The following is a 26788-nucleotide window of genomic DNA, read 5'->3' as shown; positions in this document are numbered from 1 at the left end:
TATGAGACTCCCAATAACGGTCGGTTGTGATACAGCCTGGAATCGAACCAGGGTCTGTAGTGACACCTCTAGCACTGAGATGCAGTGCCTTAGACCACTGTGCCACTCGGGAGCCCCGGCACTGCATCTCAAAATGTATAGCGCGTTGGATATTATTAATTCTAAATCAGTTCTTTTTACATGGATGATACATTGGTGATAATATAAGGCAAGTATTGGAAACAATAGAACACTATGAAAAATCTGGTAAACCAGGCCTGCTATTCATAGCGGATCTTGAAAAGGCTTTTTATATAAATGCCTGAAACATTTCAATTTAAAATAATCTCTTATAAAAGGGGTTAAAATCATGTATAGTAACCCTAGGTGTAAAATAGTAAATAATGGCTACATCTCAAAGTTTTAAACAGTCAAGAGTAAAACAAGGTTTCCACCATTTTTTTAATTTTACCTTTATTTAACCAGGTAGGCCAGTTGAGAACAAGTTCTCATTTACAACTGCGACCTGGCCAAGATAAAGCAAAAACAACAAGCGTTACATGGGATAAACAAACGTACAGTCAATAACACAATAAAAACGTTCAAATTTTATTTGGAATAGCAGGCCTGACAAAATTAAAACACACCTATTTATAAAAATTTATATGAATTTGGAGGGAAGAAATGATTAAACGTTAAAGCATTAGACCTCTCACTAAAGGCTTCTGTCATACAAAAGTTATACTTAAATCCAAAATGGTTCTCTAGCAAATTAGTAAGAATGTCTCACCCTTTGTTCAAGAAGCGCCCTTTTCCCCTTTATTCTGATTATAACCTCTCACCTTCAGTAATTTGAAAAGGAAATCTCCCGAATATTGCTATTTTTAAAACAAGCCATAGAAAGTTGGTTGCAATTTCAATTTAAATCGTCCAGAAAAAAACACACAAAAAAAAGGTATAAGTGGTGGAGTTGTCATACATGCAGCCAACTAAAACATATGAAAATGTCTGCTCTACCCATAATTACAACCAACTAATTGCGGCATTACCGCAAACATGTAAGGGGAAAGTGGAAGTGGGGAAAAGTCTGGCGGCCCTGCATTAAAAACTATAATTGATTCAAGAAAATTGTGATAAATAAAAAAAGTATACCAGTTTAATTTACTGTAAGGACCAAAAAATTGAAACCATGCCATGCCATATAGATAACTAAATAGTTGGGAAGAGATTGACTCACAGATTCCATGACACATGATACCTGCTGGTCCTTCTGTAGCTCAGTTGGTAGAGCATGGCGCTTGTAACGCCAGGGTAGTGGGTTCGATCCCCGGGACCACCCATACGTAGAATGTATGCACACATGACTGTAAGTCGCTTTGGATAAAAGCGTCTGCTAAATGGCATATATTATATTATATTATTATGATTTATGGTAATATGACGCCAGATTCAAAACACAATTTAAATTATATACAATTCTTGCAACTAACAGAATGTTATTTATATGGAAGATACAACATTCCCAGCTCTGCAGATTCTGCTACGAAGAGACAGAATCATTAGATCATTTGTTTTGGTACTGTCCATATGTAGCCTGTTTTTGGTCACAGGTCCAGGTTACCTGGAGCTAACCTTGCAGATAGCACTACTGGGCGATTTGAAAAGTCATAGTCAATCGATCAATAATATAATAATACTTTTAGTAAAAATGTTTCTACAGATTGAAAATAAACAATGAGAAAACCTTTGTGACACATCACAGCACAGTTGAAAAACCTATGGCAAATAGAAATCCAATATGGATGGTGTTAAGAGATATTTGGGAGGGGTTGAATGGAGCTGAAGGTTGGGACTAATAACAACAAGATAACGCATGTAAAGCATACTGTGCCCGTTAAACATTTATAGGTTAAGAACCTTTCTGAAAGAGTACAGTTTATGGCAAACCAGATGGACATCATACACATATGGGAGGTTGAGGTTAGATGAAGGACAAGAGTTAAAAACAAATAAAATAAAACTATTGTAAAATACTGTCCATAAAAGCTTGAAATACAGGCCCAAGAGTTGTTCACTAGTTTGCTCCAATTGGGGGAGGGGTGGAAGGGTGGAAGGGTAATCGAGGAAATATTTTTTATAGATATGTATTTATGTATGTAAAAAGAATATGGGGGATTGGAAGATATGCAGACAATTACATTGATGGACGCAACAATCTGCAATATTAAAGCTGATCTACACCCTAAATAAATATTACAAATAAAAAAGCAAAAGGGTGGCTACTTCAAAGAACCTAACATTATCTGATTTGTTTAACAATTTTTTGGTTAATACATGATTCCATGTGTTATTTCATAGTTGATGTCTTCACTATTATTCTACAACGTAGAAAATAGTACAAATAAAGGAAAACCCTTGAATGAGTCGGTGTCCAAACCTTTTGACTGGTATTGTAAGTATTCAGACCCTTTGCTATGAGACTCGAAATTGAGTTCAGGTGCATGCTGTTTTCATTGATCATCTTTGATGTTATGGGATGGCACGCACGCACACATGTCTATATAAGTTTGCACAGTTGATAGTGCATGTCAGAGCAAAAACCAAGCCATGAGGTCAAAGAAATTGTCCGTAGAGCTCCTAGACAGGATTGTGTCGAGAAACAGATCTGGGGAAGGGTACCAAAAAATGTCAACAGCATTGAAGGTCCCCAAGAATCACTGTAATAGCATAGTATAACATTACTCTAAGACAAGATCACCACCTTTATTTATGTTTAGGAATATGGTTAGCGGTGTGGTTAAGGTTGGGGTTAAAATCACATTTTAAGAAGACAAATTATAGAAATAGGTGTGCTTTACAACTTTGTGGTTGTGGTAACTAGTGAAGATTTAGAATTAGCTTGACTTGAGTTACTGCCCTGACGACAGACAGCTTCATCAACAGTTGTGTTATGTGAAAAGTTGTATTAAAAAAACAAATAACGTTTTTATAAACAAGTAGGTTAATTACCCAGCCAAGCAGATAGAAGTAGTTGTAGTAATTGTAGTTGTGAAAGGCATCATAAAAAAGCTTTGCCCTTCATAACAATGCAATTTACCACTTGATTAAATAAAATAACAATAATGAAGGCTATATACTGTACTGGTACTGAGTCAATGTGCGGGGTACAGGTTAGTCGTACATGTAGGTAGGGGTAAAGATAATAGATAATAAAAAGCAAGTAGCAGCAGTATAAAAACAAAATGGGGGTGGAGGGGGTCAATGTAAATAGTCCGGGTGTCCATTTGATTAATTGTTCAGCAGTCTTATGGCTTGGGGGTAAAAGCTATTAAGGAGCCTTTTGGTCCTAGACTTGGCGCTCAGGTACCGCTTGTCGTGCGGTAGCAGAGAGAACAGTCTATGACTTGGGTGACTAGAGTCTGACAATTTTTTGTGCTCTCTTCCACTGCCTAGTATATAGGGCCTGGTTGGCAGGAAGCTTTGACCCAGTGATGTACTGGGCCATATGCACTACCCTCTGTAGCGCCTTGCGGTCAGATGCCGAGCAGTTGCCAAACCAGGAGGTGAAGCAACCGGTCAGGATACTCTTGATGGTGCAGATGTGTAACTTTGAAGATCTGGGGACCCTTGGCAAATATTTTCAGTCTCCTGAAGGGGAAAATGTGTTGTGCCCTCTTCACAACTGGCTTTGTGTGTTTGGATCATGATAGATCGCTGGTGATGTGGACACCAAGGAACATGTTCGGCCTCACTTTTCCTGTAGTCAACAATCAACTCCTTTGTCTCGTTCACATTAAGGGCCTACCGACCACTGCTGTGTCGTCAGCAAACTTAATGATGGTGTTGGAGTCGTGTTTGGCCACACAGTCATGGGTGCACAGGGTGTACAGTAGGGGATTAAGCACACACCCCTGAGGGGCCCCAGTGTTGAGGATCAGTGTGGCAGATGTGTTGATGCCTACCCTTACCCATGTAAATGTGATATCAGCTTTTTATTTAATACATTTGCCAACATCTCTAATCACCTGTTTTTGCTTTGCCATTATGGGGTAAACAATTTAATCAATTTTACAATAAGGCTGTAACATAACAAAATGTGGAAAAAGTCAAGGGGTCTGAATACTTTCCGAATGCGCTGTTGGTTTGAATTTGTTTTCCCTAAAATAAAAAGGTTAAACAAAAATAAAACAACGGCAGTCAAGCACCCAAGCTAACTGGCTAACATTGATTAGCTTGCTAGCTACTTTAAATACAAAAATGAGAGAACAGATCACACTGACCATTTTACTCACCTTTCCAGAGCTGGTTAGATTATTTTCATGTTATCAAGAGGGTTAGTGATAGTCAATTACTGGCAACATTTCAATTCATCAATTATTCTGCGCTCTGCCACTCTCACACCAGAGAGCTCTGTACTCAAAATAGATGACCAGAGTGAAGTTACAAATGCCCTGTAGACACTTGTATGGTGCTGTATGTGACATCTCCTCAAAACCAGGTTCAAATTAGCTGTGTGTAAAAAAGACAAAACACAAAGATCACAGTTCGCTTCCCACCCTCCTTTTACCTGCACATTTCACTCCCTGAGCGATGAGGCCCCACATGAAGTTGGCACAATATTCACACCAGTGGGGTCCACGGAAGGTGTGCACCTGCAGGGGAGAGGAAGAAAGGATGGAAACTTGGTCACTTTCTTACTGGATGGAAGGATAGATGGACATACTTGGCCTTCCCCTGGCTCTCCACAGCCTGCGCACACTGAAGGAGCCAATTGGTAATTATCCCTGTGAGAGAGACTAGCAAGTCTTAATGGTGGTTGGAGTGTGGCAGGAGTGTTTGTGAGTACCATGGTTGACAATGCCAGGATTATCATTGAAATCTAAAACGGGACCACATCACAAACAAATGCCTAGTTCTGCCAGGTAATGGCAAGACCAAATCAGAAATGTTCAACATTTATCTCCAGTGAAAAGATTTTACTCATGATTACCCAAAAATATAAATAATAAAATCACACCTGGTTTTAGATTGTTATTTTGGGAATGGGAACGTGGAGGATAGGCCTCTTGTGCAAATGACAAGATAAACAACAAATGAGAAAACCCAATGGACTGGTTAATTATTGTGAAAATGCTATACCTTTTAAATTATACATATATTTTATGTTTCCTCACCTGAGTAGCCTTGTTTCACTGCCAAACAAAATTAAACCATCTAGTGTTCAGTGAAATAACAATGTCAAATACAGGTAGCCTTGTCAAATAATTAACATCCAATCACATTAACTGTTAGTCTTTTGCGGGAATTCCACTAGCCCCAGGCGAAAAATCCAGGCTCTGAAATGGAAGAGTACTATTTATGTGATTTAACAAAAATTGCAAACAAAAAAAAGAGTTAGAATCAAATGGCAAACTGCTCATGTTGGTATCTGTACTGATGGTGCAAAAGCCATGACTGGGAGACATAGTGGAGTGAAAGCACGTGTAAGCAATTACTACCGCAATTGCTCCCGACGCCACTTGGGTACATTGCAGCATCCACCGAGAGGCTCTTGCTGCCAAGGGAATGCCTTACAGTTTGAAAGACGTTTTGGACACAATAGTGAAAATAGTTAACTTTGTCAAAGCAAGGCCCTTGAACTCTCGTGTATTTTCTGCACTATGCAATGATATGGGCGGCGACCATGTAGAGCTTTTACAACATACAGAAGTGTGGTCGTTATCAAGGTGCAAATTATTGACACGCTTTTTTAAAATTGAGAGACGAGCTTAAAGTTTTTACTGATCATGAATTTTCACTTGTCTGACCACTTGCATGATAAGGAGTTTCTCACGACAGGCCTATCTGGGTGATGTTTTTTCTAACCCTGAATGATCTGAATCTAGGATTACAGGAACTCTTCACAACTATATTCAATGTGCGGGACAAAATTGAGGCTATGATTAAGAAGTTGGATCTCTTTTTGTCTGCAATAACAAGGACAACACACAGTTCTTTCCATCATTGAATGATTTTTTGTGTGCAAATGAACTCAAGCTTACGGACGATGTCAAATGTGACATAGCGAAGTACTTGAGTGAGTTGAGTGTGCAATTACTTTCCCGAAACGGATGACACAAAGAACTGGATTTGTTATCCTTTTCATGCCCTGCCTCCAGTCCACTTACCGATATCTGAACAAGAGAGACTCATCGAAATTGCAACAAGTGGTTCCGTGAAAATTGAATTGAAATCAGAAGCCACTGCCAGATTTCTGGATGTATCGTATAGTGTGTGTATGGCAGGCAACAAACAACATTTGAGAGTGCTCGAGGTTGAATGTTTGAAGGGGTACGGGACTATAAAAGTTTGGGAACCACTGCTCTAGTGAAATTATCTCTGGCTGATGGCTGAGATTATTTTAGGAGAAGATGGTTGTTGCGTTTGACTGGTAAGAGACGTGATTAGCAAGATGAGGCTGAATTCTGTGAGGGTTCCCAAGCGTCTGCCTAGGCAGAATGGCAATAAGGGCTGTGTTGTGTTCTGTCAGGTAGCTTTGCTACCTCGCCCTCTCCACATTTATATGAGCTACCCACGACAGGTCCGGTAGCAAGTCAGACTGAGGACAGTTGCTGAGGACGAATACAAACCCTCCCCCTTCACGACTATTCAAAATCCTGCTCACTGGTCGGAAAGCCAATCAGATATATTTTTTTATTAAGTTCCTGGCAATTCTCCACCTCTGTCATTCCAAAAACGTAGAATATGCCAATCAAACAAACCTCAAATGTGATACAACCACCGTAAAGGCAGTGAAAAAGGAAGAGTGGAAGAGGAAAAGTAAGAAGCGCTGAACAGGTAGGTTCAGGTCTTACCTTGAAATTGTGGACTTTCTCATACTTGGTCGTGTGGACATTGTCCTTCAGGGTGGCTCGACGTACCAGCGAGGTGAGCTGTGAATAGGCAAACAGTTTGAGAGGTTTCCATGCTGTGGCCAGAAGGTCATTCTGCGCCCCCTTCTTAGCCTTGTGTACCAGAGACTTCTTCCCCTCCCTGACTATGTACAACATGGTGGGTGGATACTAAAAGAGAAATTCCCCCTGTTTTCTCAGAGCTGAAGTGATGCTTACTTGGAGGACCGACAGAACTGGAGCGCAAGCTCAGAAAAGTCAACTCGGAGCAGCTCAGAGCTAGCCTGTACTCAGCACCACTGCTGGCATCATTAAAATCAATGCAGCAGGTATAGCAAAACAAGCCAACGCACTCATTATCACAACAGCAGCAGGTAGAATCCACTAAGAATGCAAAGATCTGAAAGGAAAAAAATTTAAGTAGTTGGAGTATTCCTTTAAATAACAGTGCCACATAGTTTTGTCCTTACCCTGACCAGCACAGGGTTATGTTTGAAACGAGATTATTCCTAAAAGAATCCAGCTTGACTGTGTGCATCTATGCAGATGAGGTGTGGCGGAGTTAACCCGCTCCTCCCTATGTCGCACTGATACTGTCACTGGTGCTCACACAAAACCCAGAGTGAATACAGGCCATGGGGGGGAAAGCAAGAGAGTGAGCGCGGGTGGAGCATTGTGTCACTGTGGAATTTGTCTCACATTAAGAATAGTCCAATCAGAGAAAAGAACAGGCTTGGCTTTATCAACAGTGCTATAGTATATTCCTATTACCCCACAGGTAGAGTGAGTGAGATATGAGAGGACTGAATGCTCAATTCTCAATCCTACAATACAGCTCAATGTTGCTTGACGCTGCCACTGTCGTTCCAGGGTTGAGACTGAGCATTAACAATCTGAATGCTACAAAAACACATCTACAGCATACAGAAAAAAATCATTACAAATCCAAAAATGTTAGGATATGGTGCAATCTACTAAGTCCTACATGGTTGTAACTTTCAGAGTGAAAAACAACAATATCGGACAGCTATTTACCAAAAAATATGTCATGTTACACAACAGAGCTTCCTTTCTATTAGTTAAATATAATTTTAAACAAATGTGTTAGTGTTCTCCACGTAATTGCTCAATAATGGCTGATCCCCTGGCTGTGAACGAACCCATTCTGTGTGAGGTGTAAAATGGAAAAACATTTACATTTCACACCTGTACAGGTTACCCATTTGTAAATAAGTGAAACAGGACTATATAAGCACCCCCTAATTATTATATTATTATTACAGTTGATCTAGGGCTATAATGCAAAGTGGTGCTGTTTAAAATGCCTCAATGACTGAGCAGCCATCCACTCAAAATGGCACTCAAATCAGACAGTGCTGCTCCACTCCAGTCCAATGTGGCAGAACAGCATTAGTCTCAATGGGAATATAAGGTCATCATGATGAAATTGAGTGCTAGACTGGATTGTTGCATCCACTACAATGTGGAAAACTCCGTTCCCACATATAATAGTTGGTTTTAGAAGGTGGGTTGCTATGAATACACAATGATCCAATATAAATGATATACAGTGCATTCTGAAAGTATTCAGACCTCTTATAATATATAATAATATATGCCATTTAGCAGACGCTTTTATCCAAAGCGACTTACAGTCATGTGTGCATACATTCTACGTATGGGTGGTCCCGGAATCGAACCCACTACCCTGGCGTTACAAGCGCCATGCTCTACCAACTGAGCTACAGAAGGACCTCTTGACTTTTTGTTGCGTTAGAGCCTTATAAAATGTATCAAATTTTCCCCCCCATCAATCTACCCACAATACAACATGACAAAGAAAAAAACAGGTTTTTAAAAATGTTTTCAAAATAAAAATATAATAATCACATTTACATAAGTATTCAGACCATTTACTTTATTGAAGCACCTTTGGCAGTGATTACAGCCTCGTGTCTTCTTGGGTGTGACGCTACAAGCTTTGCACACCTGTATTTGGAGAGTCTCCTATTCTCTGCAGATCCTCTCAAGCTCTGTCAGGCTGGATGAGGCGCATCGCTGCACAAGTATTTTCAGGTCTCTCCAGAGATCTTTGATCTGGTTCAAGTCCGGGCTCTGGTTGGGCCACTCAAGGCCATTGAGACTTGTCCCGAAGCCACTCATGCGTTGTCATGGCTGGGTGCTTAGCGTCGTGGTCCTGTTGGAAGGTGAACCTCTGCCCTAGACTTGAGGTCCAGAGCAGGTTTTCATCAAGGATCTCTGTACTTTTCTCCGTTCATCTTTCCTTCAATCCTGACTAGTCTCCCAGTGTCTGCCACTGAAGAACATCCCCACAGCATGTTGCTGCCACCACCATGCTTCACCGTAGGGATGGTGCCAGGTTTCCTCCAGACGTGACACTTGGCATTAAGGCCAAAGAGTTCAATCTTGGTTTCATCAGACCAGAGAATCTTGTTTTTATCTGAATAAAATAAAAAAGCTTATTTCCCCCTTTCTGGAGCGAGAGTGGCTATACTGAGCGTAAAAGTGATCGTTTGAGTTATTTGGCAACTTTAGTTGTGAATGATACAAACCTTTGAATGACTTAGAATACAAAAGTGTGTAGACACCTGCTCGTCAAACATCTCATTCCAAAATCATGGATTTGGTCCCCTCTGTTGCTATAACAGCCTCCACTCTTCTGGGAAGGCTTTCCACTAGATGTTGGAACATTGCTGTGGGGACATCTAAGGTTCCGGTTGGAGCGAGCGGTCGCATTCGCACTTCGCTCTGCAGGTTGTATAACTTTTTCATTACATTTCATTATAGTACAACGGTTGATTTGTCTAATCTTAGCAATTCTTCTTAGCTAGCTACATAGCCGTCCTTGTATCAGAGATAATTGCATAATTATCGTATTTCGTCGCCCTAACGTAGCCTTACTGCTATTCGCCCAGGAGCTAGCTAACGCACACAGATTAGCATCACTGTAGTGCTATTCACTCAACTGTACGACTTGATTAGTTCAGTGTTAGCTAGCTACATAGCTGTCTTTGTTTCCAAGATAATTGTGTAGTTTAGTGTGTGTAGCCTTGGAGTGATTATCTTAATTCACTGAGGTTCGCTAGCCAGCTATTTGTCGTCCTTAACGTAGGAGACTCTGCTAGCTAGCCAACAGCTAACTGCTAACAGCTAGCCAACGTCTACTGTTTTGAATTCAACAACCCGGTCAGGTAGTTTCACATTTTCATTTCATTTCATTACAGTACAACGGTTTGATTTGTTTGATCGTAGCTAGCTACATAGCCGTCTTTGTTTCAAAGATAATTGTGTAGTCTAGACCGATTCCCTAGGTTAGCTAGCCAGCTATTGTCGTTCTTTTAACTCAACGTAACGTAAACAACACTGCTAGCTAGCCAGCTAGCCCCCGAATAGCAGCACTGTAGAATTATTACACTCAACGGAACGACTTGATTAGTGTAGTGTCAACAACGCAGCTACTGCCAGCTAGCCTACTTTAGCAGTACTGTATCATTTTAATCATTTTAGTCAATAAGATTCTTGCTACGTAAGCTTAACTTTCTGAACATTTGAGACGTGTAGTCCGCTTGTCATTCAATTTCCTTGCATTAGCGTAGCCTTTTCTGTAGCCTGTCAACTATGTGTCTGTCTATCCCTGTTCTCTCCTCTCTGCACAGACCATACAAACGCTCCACACCGCGTGGCCGCGACCACCTAACCTGGTGGTCCCAGCGCGTACGACCCACGTGGAGTTCCAGGTCTCTGGTAGCCTCTGGAACTGCCAATCTGCGGCCAACAAGGCAGAGTTCATCTCAGCCTATGCCTCCCTCCAGTCCCTTGACTTCTTGGCACTGACGGAAACATGGATCACCACAGATAACACTGCTACTCCTACTGCTCTCTCCTCGTCCGCCCACGTGTTCTCGCACACCCGAGAGCTTCTGGTCAGCGGGGTGGTGGCACCGGGATCCTCATCTCTCCCAAGTGGTCTTTCTCTCTTTCTCCCCTTACCCATCTGTCTATTGCCTCCTTTGAATTCCATGCTGTCACAGTTACCAGCCCTTTCAAGCTTAACATCCTTATCATTTATCGCCCTCCAGGTTCCCTAGGAGAGTTCATCAATGAGCTTGATGCCTTGATAAGCTCCTTTCCTGAGGACGGCTCACCTCTCACAGTTCTGGGCGACTTTAACCTCCCCACGTCTACCTTTGACTCATTCCTCTCTGCCTCCTTCTTTCCACTCCTCTCCTCTTTTGACCTCACCCTCTCACCCTCCCCCCCTACTCACAAGGCAGGCAATACGCTTGACCTCATCTTTACTAGATGCTGTTCTTCCACTAACCTCATTGCAACTCCCCTCCAAGTCTCCGACCACTACCTTGTATCCTTTTCCCTCTCGCTCTCATCCAACACTTCCCACACTGCCCCTACTCGGATGGTATCGCGCCGTCCCAACCTTCGCTCTCTCTCCCCGCTACTCTCTCCTCTTCCATCCTATCTTCTCTTCCCTCTGCTCAAACTTTCTCCAACCTATCTCCTGATTCTGCCTCCTCAACCCTCCTCTCCTCCCTTACTGCATCCTTTGACTCCCTATGTCCCCTATCCTCCAGGCCGGCTCGGTCCTCCCCTCCCGCTCCGTGGCTCGACGACTCATTGCGAGCTCACAGAACAGGGCTCCGGGCAGCCGAGCGGAAATGGAGGAAAACTCGCCTCCCTGCGGACCTGGCATCCTTTCACTCCCTCCTCTCTACATTTTCCTCCTCTGTCTCTGCTGCTAAAGCCACTTTCTACCATTCTAAATTCCAAGCATCTGCCTCTAACCCTAGGAAGCTCTTTGCCACCTTCTCCTCCCTCCTGAATCCTCCCCCCCCTCCCTCCTCCCTCTCTGCAGATGACTTCGTCAACCATTTTGAAAAGAAGGTCGATGACATCCGATCCTCGTTTGCTAAGTCAAACGACACCGCTGGTTCTGCTCACACTGCCCTACCCTATGCTCTGACCTCTTTCTCCCCTCTCTCTCCAGATGAAATCTCGCGTCTTGTGACGGCCGGCCGCCCAACAACCTGCCCGCTTGACCCTATCCCCTCCTCTCTTCTCCAGACCATTTCCGGAGACCTTCTCCCTTACCTCACCTCGCTCATCAACTCATCCCTGACCGCTGGCTACGTCCCTCCCGTCTTCAAGAGAGCGAGAGTTGCACCCTTCTGAAAAAACCTACACTCGATCCCTCCGATGTCAACAACTACAGACCAGTATCCCTTCTCTCTTTTCTCTCCAAAACTCTTGAGCGTGCCGTCCTTGGCCAGCTCTACCGCTATCTCTCTCAGAATGACCTTCTTGATCCAAATCAGTCAGGTTTCAAGACTAGTCATTCAACTGAGACTGCTCTTCTCTGTATCACGGAGGCGCTCCGCACTGCTAAAGCTAACTCTCTCTCCTCTGCTCTCATCCTTCTAGACCTATCGGCTGCCTTCGATACTGTGAACCATCAGATCCTCCTCTCCACCCTCTCCGAGTTGGGCATCTCCGGCGCGGCCCACGCTTGGATTGCGTCCTACCTGACAGGTCGCTCCTACCAGGTGGCGTGGCGAGAATCTGTCTCCTCACCACGCTCTCACCACTGGTGTCCCCCAGGGCTCTGTTCTAGGCCCTCTCTTATTCTCGCTATACACCAAGTCACTTGGCTCTGTCATAACCTCACATGGTCTCTCCTATCATTGCTATGCAGACGACACACAATTAATCTTCTCCTTTCCCCCTTCTGATGACCAGGTGGCGAATCGCATCTCTGCATGTCTGGCAGACATATCAGTGTGGATGACGGATCACCACCTCAAGCTGAACCTCAGCAAGACGGAGCTCCTCTTCCTCCCGGGAAGGACTGCCCGTTCCATGATCTCGCCATCACGGTTGACAACTCCATTGTGTCCTCCTCCCAGAGCGCTAAGAACCTTGGCGTGATCCTGGACAACACCCTGACGTTCTCAACTAACATCAAGGCGGTGTCCCGTTCCTGTAGGTTCATGCTCTACAACATCCGCAGAGTACGACCCTGCCTCACACAGGAAGCGGCGCAGGTCCTAATCCAGGCACTTGTCATCTCCCGTCTTGATTACTGCAACTCGCTGTTGGCTGGTCTCCCTGCCTGTGCCATTAAACCCTACAACTCATCCAGAACGCCGCAGCCCGTCTGGTGTTCAACCTTCCCAAGTTCTCTCACGTCACCCCGCTCCTCCGCTCTCTCCACTGGCTTCCAGTTGAAGCTCGCATCCGCTACAAGACCATGGTGCTCGCCTACGGAGCTGTGAGGGGAACGGCACCTCAGTACCTCCAGGCTCTGATCAGGCCCTACACCCAAACAAGGGCACTGCGTTCATCCACCTCTGGCCTGCTCGCCTCCCTACCACTGAGGAAGTACAGTTCCCGCTCAGCCCAGTCAAAACTGTTCGCTGCTCTGGCCCCCAATGGTGGAACAAACTCCCTCACGACGCCAGGACAGCGGAGTCAATCACCACCTTCCGGAGACACCTGAAACCCCACCTCTTCAAGGAATACCTAGGATAGGGTAAGTAAGGGTAAGTAATCCTTCTCACCCCCCCCAACAAGATTTAGATGCAAGTGGCTGTTCCACTGGGTGTCATAAGGTGTATGCACCAATTTGTAAGTCGCTCTGGATAAGAGCGTCTGCTAAATGACTTAAATGTAAATGTAATGTAAAATGACTTGCTTCCATTCACCACAAGAGCATTAGTGAGGTCGGGCACTGATTTAGGGCGATTTGGCCTGGCTCGCAGTCAGTGTTCCAATTTATTCCAAAGGTGTTCAACGGGGTTGAGGTCAGGGCTCTGTGCAGGCCAGTCAAGTTATTCCACACCGATCTCAACAAACCATTTCTGTATGGACCTCGCTATGTGCACGGGGGCATTGTCATGTTGAAACAGGAAAGGGCCTTCCCCAAACTGTTGCAAGCACAGGATTTAATATATGTACACCTAATTGCAGCCAAAACATCCTTTTATCCTACAGCTATTGTAAGCAGAAATCATGAGCCTATAAACCAGAGTTACACTGTTAGCACTGAGGTGGTGTGCAATCGTAGGAAGACCACTTTATGCAGCTGCACTATCAGCTCCAATGTAAATAACATAAGAAAGTCTACCTCTGATAATCTTCCCAGTAAAGCATTAAAAACAATCAAGCAACCAAGAAAAGTGCTAAAAACAATTGCCCATAATTAACATATGTAGCCTAAGAAACAAGGTCCATGAAGAATGTGAGATGACTCACATTCTGATCTCTGAAACTCACTTAGATAATACCTTTGACGATACAGTGGTAGCAATATATGGTTATAACATATACCGAAAAGACAGAAATGCCAACGAAGGTGGTGTTGCGGTCTACATTCAGAACCACATTCCTGTAAAGCTTAGACGATCTAATGTTAAAATACTGCTGAAGTAATATGGCTACAGGTTCATCTTCCTCACCTAAAGTCCATTCTTGTGGGAAGCTGCTATAGACCACCAACTGCTAACAGTCAGTATCTGGATAGTGAAAGGCTTGATAATTTGTGTGATAAACAGAAGTATATTTTCTGGGTGATTTAAATGTTGACTGGCTATCAAAGCTGCCCACTAAGGAAAAAAATGTCAAACTGTAACCAGTGCCTGCAACCTGCATCAGGTTGTCAGTCAACCTACCAAGGTAGTTACAAACAGCACAGGAATTCAATCATCAACATGTATTGATCACATTTTTAAAAACGCTGCAGATATTTGCTTTAAAGCAGTATCCAAATCTAAAGCACGTAATGATCAATATAAATAGCCATATCTAGGAAAAACAAAGTTCCATAGGCTGGGCCTGATATAGTATAAGAGGTCATACAATAAGTTTTGAAGTGATTCAAATATTTTCTGGTATGTGGTGTGTAGTGAGGAGCAACCAGACGCTGCACATGACGCATTTATGAAACAACTTATTCCAGTTACTAATAAAGCACGCACCCATTAAGAAAATGACAGTAAAAACTTAAATCCCCTTGGATTGATGAGGAATTAAAAAATTGTATGGTTGAGAGGGATGAGGCTAAAGGTATGGCAATTAAGTTCTGGCCGCCCAACTGATTGGCAAACGTACTGCAAATTAAGGAATCATGTGACTAAACTAAATAAAAATAAACTACACTATGAAACAAATAAATTATATAAAGAATGATAGTAAAAAGCTACAACAACTGAAATGACCTTGAATTAAATGTTGGGGGGAAAAAAGCCAACTCCGCTCCATCATTTATTGAATCAGATGGCTCATTAATCACAAAGCCCACTGATATTGCAAACTACTTTAATTACTTATGAGCAAACTTACATGCCAGCAACAAACGCTGACACCACACATCCAAGTATATCGGACCAAATTATGAAAAGACAAGAACTGTACTTTTGAATTATGTAAAGTCAGTGTGGAGGAGGTGAATTATTATTTTTTTGTCCATCAACAATGACAAGCCACCAGACTCTGACAATCATTATGGAAAATGACTGAGTATAATAGCAGACTATACTGCCACATCTTCAATTTAAGCCTACTAGAGAGCATGTGCCCTCAAGGCCTGGAGGGAGGATAAAGTCATTCCGCTACCCAAGAATAGTAAAGCCCCCTTTACTGGCTCAGATAGCCGACCAATTAGCCTGTTACCAACCCTTAGTAAACTTTTGGAAAAAAATGTGTTTGACCAGATTCAATGCCATTTCACAGGAGACAGATTGGCAACAGCATTTCAGCATTATAGGGAAGGACATTCAATAAGCACAGCACTTACACAAATGACTGATGAATGGCTGAGAGAAATTGATTACACAATTATTGTGGGGGCCATCTTAGACTTCAGTGCAGCTTTTGACAGTAATGATCATAGTCTGCTGCTGGAAAAACGTATGTGTTGTGGCTTTTACACCCCCCTGCTAGAATGTGGATAAAGAGTTACTTGTCTAACAAAACACAGAGGGTGTTCTTGAATGGAAGCCTATCAAATATAATCAAGTCAGAATCAGGACCCTTGCTTTTTTACATTTTTACTAATGACATGCCACTGACTTTGAGTAAAGCCAGAGTTTCTATGTATGCGGATGACTAAACACATCAGCTACAACAACTGAAATGACTGCAACACTCAGAGCTGCAGTTAGCTTCAGAGTGGGACGCAAAGGAAAAAGTTTGCTCTAAATATTTCTAAAACTAAAAGTATTGTATTTGGGACAAATCATTCACTAAACCCGAAACCGCAACTTAAACTTGTAATAAATCATGTGGAAATTGAGATGACTAAACTGCTTGGAGTAGCACTAGATTGTAAACTGTCATGGTCAAAACATATTGATGCAGAAGTAGCTAAGATGGGGAGAAGGCTGTCTATAATAAAGTGATGCTCTGCCTTCTTAACACTATCAACAAGGCAGGTCCTACAGGCTCTAGTTTTGTGGCACCTGGACTACTGCTTTGGCAGCAGCTAATGGGGATCCATAATACAAAATCGTCTAGAATGTCATTGTACACTGTAACGTTAAGATTTCCCTTAACTGGAACATTATTCCTCCTCCACCAAACTGTACAGTTGGCATTAAGCATTGGGGCAAGTAGCGTTCTCCTGTCATCAGATGGCGAAGAGTGTTTCATCACTCCAGATAATGCATTTTCACTGCTCCAGAGTCCAATGGCTGCGAGCTTTACACCACTCCAGCCGACACTTGGCATTGCGCATGGCGATCTTAGGCTTGTGTGCAGATGCTCTGCCATGGAAACCCATTTCATGAAGCACTCAACGAACAGTTATTGTGCTGACGTTGCTTCCAGAGGCAGTTTGGAACTGCGTAGTGAGTGTTGCAACCGAAGACAGACAATTTTTACGCGCTACACACTTCGGCGGTTCCATTCTCTGAGCTTGTGTGGCCTACCACTTCGCGGCTAAGCCGTTGATACTCCTAGACATTTCCACTTCAAAATAAGAGCACTTAGTTGACTAGGGCAGCTCTTGCATGGCAGAAATTTGACAAACTGACTTGTTGAAAAGGTGGCATCCTACAACGGTGCCACGTTGGAAAGTCCCCGAGCTCTTCAGTAAGGCCATTCTACTGCCAATGTTCCATCTATGGAGATAGCTGTTCAACTGATTTTTAAAAATGTAGTTCCGCTGTACAACTCGATTTTATACACCGGTCAGCAACAGGTGTGGCGGAAATAGCCGAACCTACTAATTTGAAGGGGTGTCCACATACTTTTGCATATATAGTGTATGAACACCAGGGGAATTTACACAAGATAAACTAAGAATTATATATACACAGCAGTAGATACACTAGTGAGTCCAGTATATAAATAAGTGTGTGTTGTGTTTAACCTCTCTGCGCACGGAACCCGCTAGCGGGCTGAAATTCCACAACATACGGTGATCGCTACATAAAGTCATATTAAACATTCATGAAAACACAAGTGTCTCACATGTATCGAAAGCCTAGAATCTTGCTAATCCAGTGCGTTGTCAGATTTAAAAAAGGATTTACTGCGAAAGAATACGATGCGATTATCTGAGCATAGAGCCCCATAAGAAACTATTTTAACCAGCACAGGCGTAACAATCACAAACTGCATTAAAATAAATTGTTTAAATTTGACGATCTTCGTCTGTTTGCAATTCCAATGCTCATTGTTACACAATGAATGATCTTTTGTTTGATAAAATCTGTTTTTATAGCCTAACACGAAACATTTTGTGAACCGCTTGTGTCGTGAATTCTATCTCATTCCATTTGACGACGACACATTCCAGGTAAATAACCCACACAGAACGTGACTTTTCCAGTCATGTTTAGTTTCACTGCAATCAACTGGTTTGTTTGTAACACAATCAAACCTGATGGGTCATTTCGCGGGACGTATTGACTGAAAGAAACCGATTTGAAGACAACAAGTCATGACATCATTGTGCACCAATGATTTGACCGCTGTTTCGTTGATTGACTGTCTTTTAACCCAATGACCACTGATCGTCTTGAAATCTAACTGGGTAGATTATATATATATATATATATATAGTGGGGCAAAAAAGTATTTAGTCAGCCACCAATTGTGCAAGTTCTCCCACTTAAAAAGATGAGGCCTGTAATTTTCATCATAGGTACACTTCAACTATGACAGACAAAATGAGTAGGATTTCTAATGAATTTATTTGCAAATTATGGTGGAAAATAAGTATTAATAAGTATAAGTATAGATTATATATAAGTATAGATTATATATTATTTTTTTCATTGTATTATCTAAACCACATTGTGTTATACATTCAATTCACATTTACAAACTTCAGAGTGTTTTCTTTCAAATGGTACCAAGAATATGCATATCCTTGGTTCTGTGCCTGAGGTACAGGCCGTTAGATTTGGTTATGTCTTCAGGCGGAAATTGAAAAAAGTAGGGGGGTAGCTGTAAGAGGTTAAATTAAACAGTGTAACTAAAATACAATGTACATTAGTAGAAATATTAGAACAAGCTATGTTTGGGGATACAGTATTTAAAGTGTGAAACGGGAAGTGACTAGTGGTTCAATATCTCTAGTAATATTGGAGCAGTGGTAGAAAGTACTTAAGTAAAAAATACTGTAAAGTCCTACTTCAGTCATTTTTAGGGCATTTGTACTTATATTTGAGAATGTTTACTCTACTACATTCCTAAAGAAAATAAGGACTTTTCCGACTCCAAAAAGTACTTCCATTGACACCGGGTGCTGTAGTCCTAGAGGGGAGGCAGCATGGCGCCGGTGACGCATTGGGCTGTCCGCACCTACCCTTTGGAGAGCCATGCGGTTGAGGGCGGACCAGTTGCTGGACAAGGCGGTGATGCCGCCTGACAGAATGCTCTCAATGCTGACCCTCAAGAAGTTTGTGAGGGTCATGCAGAGTTTCTTCAGCATACCTGAGGTTTTAGAGGCATTGTTGGGGGCATGCTCCCTCTTTAGTCTTCTGTATTCCACAATAAGCTCCTTTGTTTTGTTGAGGGAGAGGTTATTTTCATAGCACCACTCCACCAGGGCTCTAACCTCCTCATTGTTGGTAATCAGGCCTACAAACTGTTGTGTCATCAGCCAATTTCATGATCGAGTTGCCACACAGTCATGGGTGAACAGGGAGTACAGCAGGGGGCTGAGCACACACCTCTGGGGCGGAGGAACTTGTATTTATTATAAATTCCCATTAGCTGCTGCACTCTTCCTGGGGTCAAGCAAAATCAAGGCAGTTATACAATTTTAAAAACAATACAATACATTCCACAACACATTAAGTGTGTGCCCTCAGGCCCCTTCTCTACATAATTACAACACAAAAGCCATGTACGGGTGTGTATAGCGAGTATGTCATCTTGTGTTTGTATGCATGCGTCTGTGCCTATGCGTGTGTTGCTTCACAGTCCCTGCTGTTCCATAAGGTGTATTTCTATCATTTTTTAAAAATCTAATTTTACTAGTTTGCATGAGTTACTTGCTGTAGAATAGAGTTCCATGTAGTCATGGCTCTATGTAGTACTGTCTACCTCCCATAGTCTGTTCTGGACTGTGAAGCCAGGTACCCACCTTCCTTACCTGGAGTCTGTTGGATAGGCTTCCATTACATGTTAAAATGTTCAACACGAAAAGCTTATTTCTCTTTAATCTTGTGCACAGATTTGTTTACGTCTTCGTTCGTGAGCATTTTTCTTTTGCCAAGATACACCCGTCAGGTGGATGGGTTAGCATATCAAGAAGCTGATTAAACAGCATGATCATTACATAGTTGCAGCTTGTGCCATTTTCATGTAGACTTGATAGTGTTTTGGATGACCCTGCTGCGCTTCAGCTTCAGTTCAGACTGATGGTCTGACATTCTCCTGTAGAATTCTCAATATATAATCATGAATTATGCTCTGTTCTATTAAGGTAAGTTGTCCAAATCCTGAGGCAGCAAAGCAACCCCAAACATCACCATGCTTGACTGTTGATAAGGTTCTCACTGTTCTTACTGTTTGCTAATTTATTTTAAAAAAATAAACTGACTTATTACATTTACATAAATATTCAGTCCCATTACTTGTTTCTCATGGCCTGAGAGTCCTTTAGGTGCCTTTTGGCAAACTCCAAGTGGCTGTCCGTCTGGCCACTCTACCATAAAGGCCTGATTGGTGGAGTGCTGCAGACATTGGTTGTCCTTCTAGAAGGTTCTCCCACCTCCACAGAAGAACTCTGGAGCCCTGTCTTAGTGACCATCGGGTTCTTGGTCACCTGACCAAGGCCCTTCAACCCAATTGCTCAGTTTGGCCAGGCGGCCAGGTCTAGGAAGAGTCTTTTGGTGGTTCTAAACTTCCATTTAAGAATGAGGCCACTGTGTTCTTGGGGACCTTCAAATTATGCAGAATATTTTTTGTACACTTCCCCAGATCTGTGCCTCGACACAATCCTTTCTCGGCGCTCTAAGGACAATTCATTTGACCTCATGGCTTGGTTTTTTCTCTGACATGCACGGTCAACTGTGCGACCTTATATAGACAGCTGTGTGTCTTTCCAAATCATGTCCAATCAATTGAATTTACCACAGGTGTACTCCAATCAAGTTGTAGAAACATCAAGGATGCTTAATGGAAAAAGGATGCACCGGAGCTCAATTTCTAGTCTCATAGCAAAGGATCTGAATAAGGCACATGACAGCCCACTTAGAGTTTGCCAAAAGGCACCTAGAGGACTCTCAGACCATGAGAAACAAGATTATCTGGTTTGATGAAACCAAGTTTGAACTATTTGGCCTGAATGCCAAATCTGGAGGAAACCTGGCACCATCCCTACGGTGAATGATGGTGGTGGCAGCATCACGCTGTGAGGATAATTTTCAGGGGCAGGGACTGGGAGATTAGTCAGGATCGAGGGAAAGATTAATGGAGCAAAGTACAGATAGATCCTTGACAAAAACCTGCTCCAGAGCGCTCAGGACCTCAGACTGGGGCGAATATTCACCTATCAGGACAACAACCCTAAGCACACAGCCAAGAAAATGCAGGAGTGGCTTCGGGACAAGTCTCTGAATGTCCGTGAGTGGCCCAGCCAGAGACTGGACGTGAACCCAATCAAACATCTCTGGAGAGACATGAAAATAACTCTGCAGCGTCACTCCCCATCCAAGCTGACAGAGCTTGAGAGGATCTGTATGGGAGAATGGGAGAGGTTCCCCAAATACAGGTGTGCTAAACTTGAAGCGTCATACCCAAGAAGACTTGAGGCTGTAATTGCTGCCAAAACGTGCTTCAATAAAGTACTGAGTAAAGGGCCTGAAAACTTATGTAAATAGTATATTTCAGTCTTATATTTTTAATACATTTGTTTTTTCTTCATCAAAATGGAGTAGCGTGTGTAGATTGATGAGGGAAAAAAACTATTTAATACATTTTTGAATAAGGCTGTCACATAACAAAATTAGGAAAATGTCAAGGTGTATGAATACTTTCAGAATGCACTGTATACACACAACCACACACCAGCAAATGTTGTGTCTACTTTTTTTTCGGTAAGCAACAAGAGCAGTGCTACCAAATTTCTGCACTTTAGAATAGTAGATCTGGGAATTACTTGACATGGAACATTTTTTACTTCTGCCTGGTTTTCACATTGGATTCATTTCAGCATCTGCTCCATTTGTTTCCTTTTCTAGTACAGTAAAAGACTGACATTTTCAGGACAGTGTGAGATTGTTCCTTACCCCTTTCTCCTCGTCAACCCGCTCTCCCTGTGGAGCAGGCCCATCGGGAACCTCCTTGCACACGGGCAAGTGTTTCTTCAGCGTGGGCTCCTTGTTGAGTGTTGTGTAGCCAATGTGCTCATAGATTGGGTTAATGGTCATCTTAGCGATGTACTCTGCTGCCTTGGTCTCGATGTAGAGTGTGATCAGCCCATCTGTCACAAGGTCGTGGATGGACTCAAAGCGCTTCTCCCCGACAAAGTGTTTCCCATCATGGTAGAGGCGGAAGTTCTTGGTTTGATTTCCAAAGCTGGATCCAGGATAGAAGGGGGGAAGAGGAAGACAAAAAAGAAAGAAAACATCTGTGACAATCAGTTTCCATGGGTAGGAGAGCGTTTTTAAACCCTGTCTTAGCCGGGGAGAATAATGAGGCCGTACAGCTGGGTGGAAAAAGGAAAATCTTTGGATGACTACACACACACACACACACGAGAAGAGCCGACCCTAAAGGTATAAAATCCCTTTGCCTGCCTCCGTTTCCTCATACCCTTGATCAGTGGAAAACAAAATGAAATAATGTTCACAAAAGTTCTAAGAGGTTTTTATATCCATTAATGACAGCTAGATCAAATAATTTCTTCCCTGAATTTAGTGGTTATAAATAATGGAGACCTTTATTAGAGCTGGTCAATACAGCAAGTGTATAGCGAATGCAAAAAAATAAAAAAATAATAATAAATAAGTACATCCTCATCTCACAGGAAAAAGGCCTCATGCCGCAAAAGAGCCAAATAACAAATCAGTAAATCCCATCACTGTGCACAACATGAGCCAGAACAATGCAAGGAATTCTTCATCATTGGGTAGATGCCAGAGATCAATATTTAAATCTCATCTGTCAATGGGAAATAAGGGGAGATGCTTCAAAGAACTCAGGGGACTAAACGAACTAGCAAAGGATCCTTACCAGACCCAAAGTTCATTACCTAACCCAAAATACAACCTTCCCAAATTCAGAACCAAGGCAGCCCATAGTGGGGCACCATTTTCCACCCACCCTTACACAGGAGGTGATATATATATATATATATATATATATATATATATATATATATATATATGGAAATCAACTATAGCAGAGAATCAGCAAGGGTGAGGCACTTAAGCAGAGAGAAAAGAACGCCTTCTTGTTCTTCTACCAGATATCCAGGAGGAAGCAATGCAGTTTATTTGCATTCCAAAACCTCATTTGCTTGAGAATTTCAAACGCTGCCCTAGTATATAAAAATACTCAGAGCCCAAAACACTCATTACCTCTGCTTTAGCGTGACCAACAGAGATATGGGATGGAAAGTGTTTGAGGGAAGCCTCAGACAGAAAAATAAATAAATAAAGCCCCAGACCATTATTCCTCCTCCACCAAACTTTACAGTTGGCACTATGTGTTTGTCTGTTGGACTGCCAGATGGTGAATCGTGATTCATCACGTCATAGAACGCGTTTCAACTGCACCGGTGTCCAATGGCGGTGAACTTCACAGCACTCCAGCCGACGCTTGGCATTGCGCATGATGATCTTAGGCTTGTGTGCGGCTGCTCAGCCATGGAAAACCATTTCATGAAGCTCCCGACGAACAGTTATTATGTGGACGTTGCTTCCAGAGGCCATTTGGAACTCAGTAGTGAGTGTTGCAACCGAGGACAGACGATTTTTAAGCACTACGCGCTTTAGCACTGGCCGGTCACGGCCATTCACTACCACTTCGCGGCTGAGCCGTTGTTGCTCCTAGACGTTTCCACTTCACAATAACAGCACTTAGAGTTTACTGGGGCAGGTCTAGCAAGGCAGAAACTTGACTAACTGACTCGTTGGAAAGGTTGCATCCTATGACAGTATACATCTGTCAGCAACAGGTGTGGATGAAATAGCTGAATCCACTCATTTGATGGGGTGTCCACATACCTTTGTATATATAGCGTACCTAAAGGGTTCCTAAAATTCCAAATCAAATAGCGAAATTATTCATGTTATGATGATCTTAAAGCAATTCCATATGTTAGCTTAGTAGAACCCCGCCCTACCAAATTACTTAGACTTGAGGTTAAATAAAAGCTGTAAAAATGTGTTAATCATTTTAAAAACTACCTCCTGTGTGGCACAGCAGTCTAAGGCACTGCATCACAGTGCTTGAGGCATTTACTACAGACCCGGATTCGAGGCTCTCTCACAGGTGGCCGTGACACCCATGAGGCGTCACAAAATTGGCCCTGCGTCTTTTGGATTAAGGGAGGGTTTGGCCGGCCAAAACCTCCCTTAAAATTGGGGAGAAAAAAGTGGTGAAACTGGTGAAAGTTTAAAAACTAACCAAAAACAAGTCATGAATCACACTTTTTTGGAAAGTTAATCTGTAGAAAGGGTGTGCGTGTGCCTAACCGTAGGGCCAGTGTGTAGGTCCCAGGCTGCCTCTGGCTCTCCCTGATGAGGTAACTGCCCTCTGCCACACTCAGCAGCTGGTCAGCCTCCTCTCTGGAGACCATCCCATGGTACCTGGGGAGAAGACAGAACATTGGAAATCCTGATACTGACTGGATAAACAGCTAGATTTGTATATAAATTCAAAATGGAAATAAGCCAACTTACTCTCTCCCATAGTATTTGGGCCGGTTATCCACCTGAAAGCAAATAAATATTCCATTGTTAAGTAAAAAAAAATAGACAGACAGGCACTATTTAACGTCATGGAGGATAAAGTAAAGAATTATCCACCGTATGCTGTGCGACTTGACTAATGTGAAGACGTATAGCAAACCTTAACAGGATCTAATGCCCACTAGCCCATCTAGTGTTTCAGAGGAAGGTCACTGGCCAAGCACCATAGTCAGAGACAATGCTTGCAGGCACAGGTGTCCATCTAGGGCACATATGTCAGAGTCAAGGCCCGCGGGCCACATCCGGCCCGCGAGAAGGTTTTTTACGGCCCCTGGGATGATCTTGATTTATTATTAGAACCGGCCCGCAGACCGCAGCAAGCCGGCAGCCCGCAGATCTTTTACACGCACCAATACTACATTTCCCACAATGCAACGGTGACGCACCGAGCAGTAGGCTGCTTCATTTCAATATTTATTGGCACAGCAGTTGTCAGCATCACAGTAAAATTAACTTTCAGATACCCATCAAAAATGGCAAAACGGAAGGTGGACACTGAGAACCGGGGTTTCAAACAAGGTGGGAGTCGGAGTATTTGTTCACGGAGGTAGCTGGAAAACCTGTGTGTCTTCTGTGTGGAGAAAGTGTGGCGGTACTGAAAGAGTATAATCTGAGACGACATTATGAAACGAAACACGCGGACAAAAACAAGAATATGGACATGGAACAAAGGCTACAAAAGGCAGAGGAATTAAAACGAGGCCTCAAATCTCGACAGGCTCTGTTCAAAAAGCCAAATCACAAGGCCAGGCTGCTGTCAAGGCCAGTTTTATTTTGGCAGAAGAGATCGCTAAATCAGCCCGGCCATTTACGGAGGATTTCATCAAAAACTGCATGATTAAAGTTTGTGACGAAGTTTGCCCAGAAAAAGGCAACTCTTTTTAAATGTGAGTCTGAGCAGAAACACCATTGCCGAGAGAGTAGACCAGTTGTCCATCAATCTAAAAGAGCAGCTTGTGAAAAAGGGAAAAGATTTCATTGCATATTCCTTGGCTGTGGATGAGAGCACCGACATTTCTGACATTGCCCAGTTGTCAATTTTCATCCGCGGGAGTGGACTCCAGCCTAAGCGTGACAGAGGAGTTTTTGGCTTTACGTCCTATGCATGGCACAACTACGGGGCATGATTTGTATGAAGAGGTGTCAAGATGTGTAAATGAGATGGAGCTGCCTTGGGAAAAACTCGTGGGTTTGACAACCGACGGAGCACCTGCGATGTGTGGACACAGGAGCGGACTGGTGGCGAAGATACGGGAAAAGATGCAAGAGGAAAACGCGACAGGTGAGCTGACAGCTTATCATTGTATCATACACCAGGAAGCGTTGTGCGGTAAAGCCTTGAAAATGGAGCATGTAATGAGCATCATCACGCGCACAGTTAACTTTATCAGAGCCAAAGGTTTGAATCACCGCCAGTTCAAGGCATTTCTGACGGAGTTAGAAACGGAGCATGGTGATTTGCCTTATCACACAGAGGTGCGATGGCTAAGCCAGGGAAAGGTGCTTCAAAGATGTTTCGAGCTTCGTGAGGAGATTTGTCTGTTCTTGGACAGCAAAGGGAAAGACACAACACAACTCCGAGACGAAATGTTTCTGTGTGAAATGGCTTTTCTGTGTGACATTACGAGTCATCTGAATGCAATGAACTTGCAGCTGCAGGGTCGGGATCGTGTCATCTCTGATATGTACAGTACAGTGAAGGCATTTAAAACCAAACTGACTCTGTGGGAGACGCAGATGCGGAAAGAAAATTTGAGCCACTTTCCCAGCTGCCAGACCATGAAAGAGAAGCTCTCTACCAGTGCGTTCCCGAGCGCACAGTTGGCTGATAAAATAGGTATGCTTGCCGCTGACTTTCGACGCCGATTTGCTGACTTTGAAGCACAAAAAGCAGGTTGGAACTGCTCGGTAACCCATTTGCTGTTGACGTGGAAAGCTCACCACCAAACCTCCAAATGGAGTTGATTGACCTCCAATGCAATGATGCACTGAGGGCAAAATATGCGGCAGTGGGTGCTGCGGAGTTCGCCCGTTTCCTCCCTGACACAATGCCCCAGCTGCGCATCCAGGCTGCTCAAACGTTGTCTATGTTTGGCAGCACATACCTGTGTGAACAACTGTTTTCTTTGATGAACTTGAACAAAACATCACACAGAAGTCGACTTACTGCTGAACACCTCCACTCAATTCTGAGGATTTCCTCAGCTCAGAGCCTTACCCCGAACATTGATGAACTTGTGGAAAAGATGGGACACCACCAAGTATCACCCTCAACCTCAAACAAGTGAACATTACTGTGCAATCACATATTTAGAGTTTTTACTCAGTTCAAGTTTAAAAGTTAAAGTTTAATATTTGTTTTCACTGCATGTTACTTCTCCTTAAACAAAGTGTTGTTTTTGATTAATAGATTTTTGTTCTGTTCGAATGTTCATTGAAAAATTTTTAAATGAC

At 42.9% G+C, this 26788-nt stretch overlaps 1 protein-coding gene across 3 annotated transcripts in view; it reads right to left on the bottom strand.

Annotated features, from left to right (window-relative positions):
- The window catches only part of LOC118374840 (N-chimaerin), a 55516-nt gene that overhangs the window by 13319 nt on the left and 15409 nt on the right, over nucleotides 1-26788 (bottom strand). For all 3 annotated transcript variants that reach the window (XM_035761312.2, XM_035761325.2, XM_035761319.2), the window contains 5 exons: nucleotides 24266-24297; nucleotides 24059-24172; nucleotides 21647-21935; nucleotides 6834-6911; nucleotides 4547-4631 (listed from right to left, as the gene is read on the bottom strand). In XM_035761312.2, the coding sequence (XP_035617205.1) occupies nucleotides 4547-4631; nucleotides 6834-6911; nucleotides 21647-21935; nucleotides 24059-24172; nucleotides 24266-24297 (598 nt within the window). The remainder of the gene's footprint in view (nucleotides 1-4546; nucleotides 4632-6833; nucleotides 6912-21646; nucleotides 21936-24058; nucleotides 24173-24265; nucleotides 24298-26788) is intronic.

The sequence above is a fragment of the Oncorhynchus keta genome, chromosome 4, assembly GCF_023373465.1.
Source record: "Oncorhynchus keta strain PuntledgeMale-10-30-2019 chromosome 4, Oket_V2, whole genome shotgun sequence".
Taxonomy (NCBI): Eukaryota; Metazoa; Chordata; class Actinopteri; order Salmoniformes; family Salmonidae; genus Oncorhynchus; species Oncorhynchus keta.
This window is presented reverse-complemented; position numbering and strand designations above follow the sequence as displayed.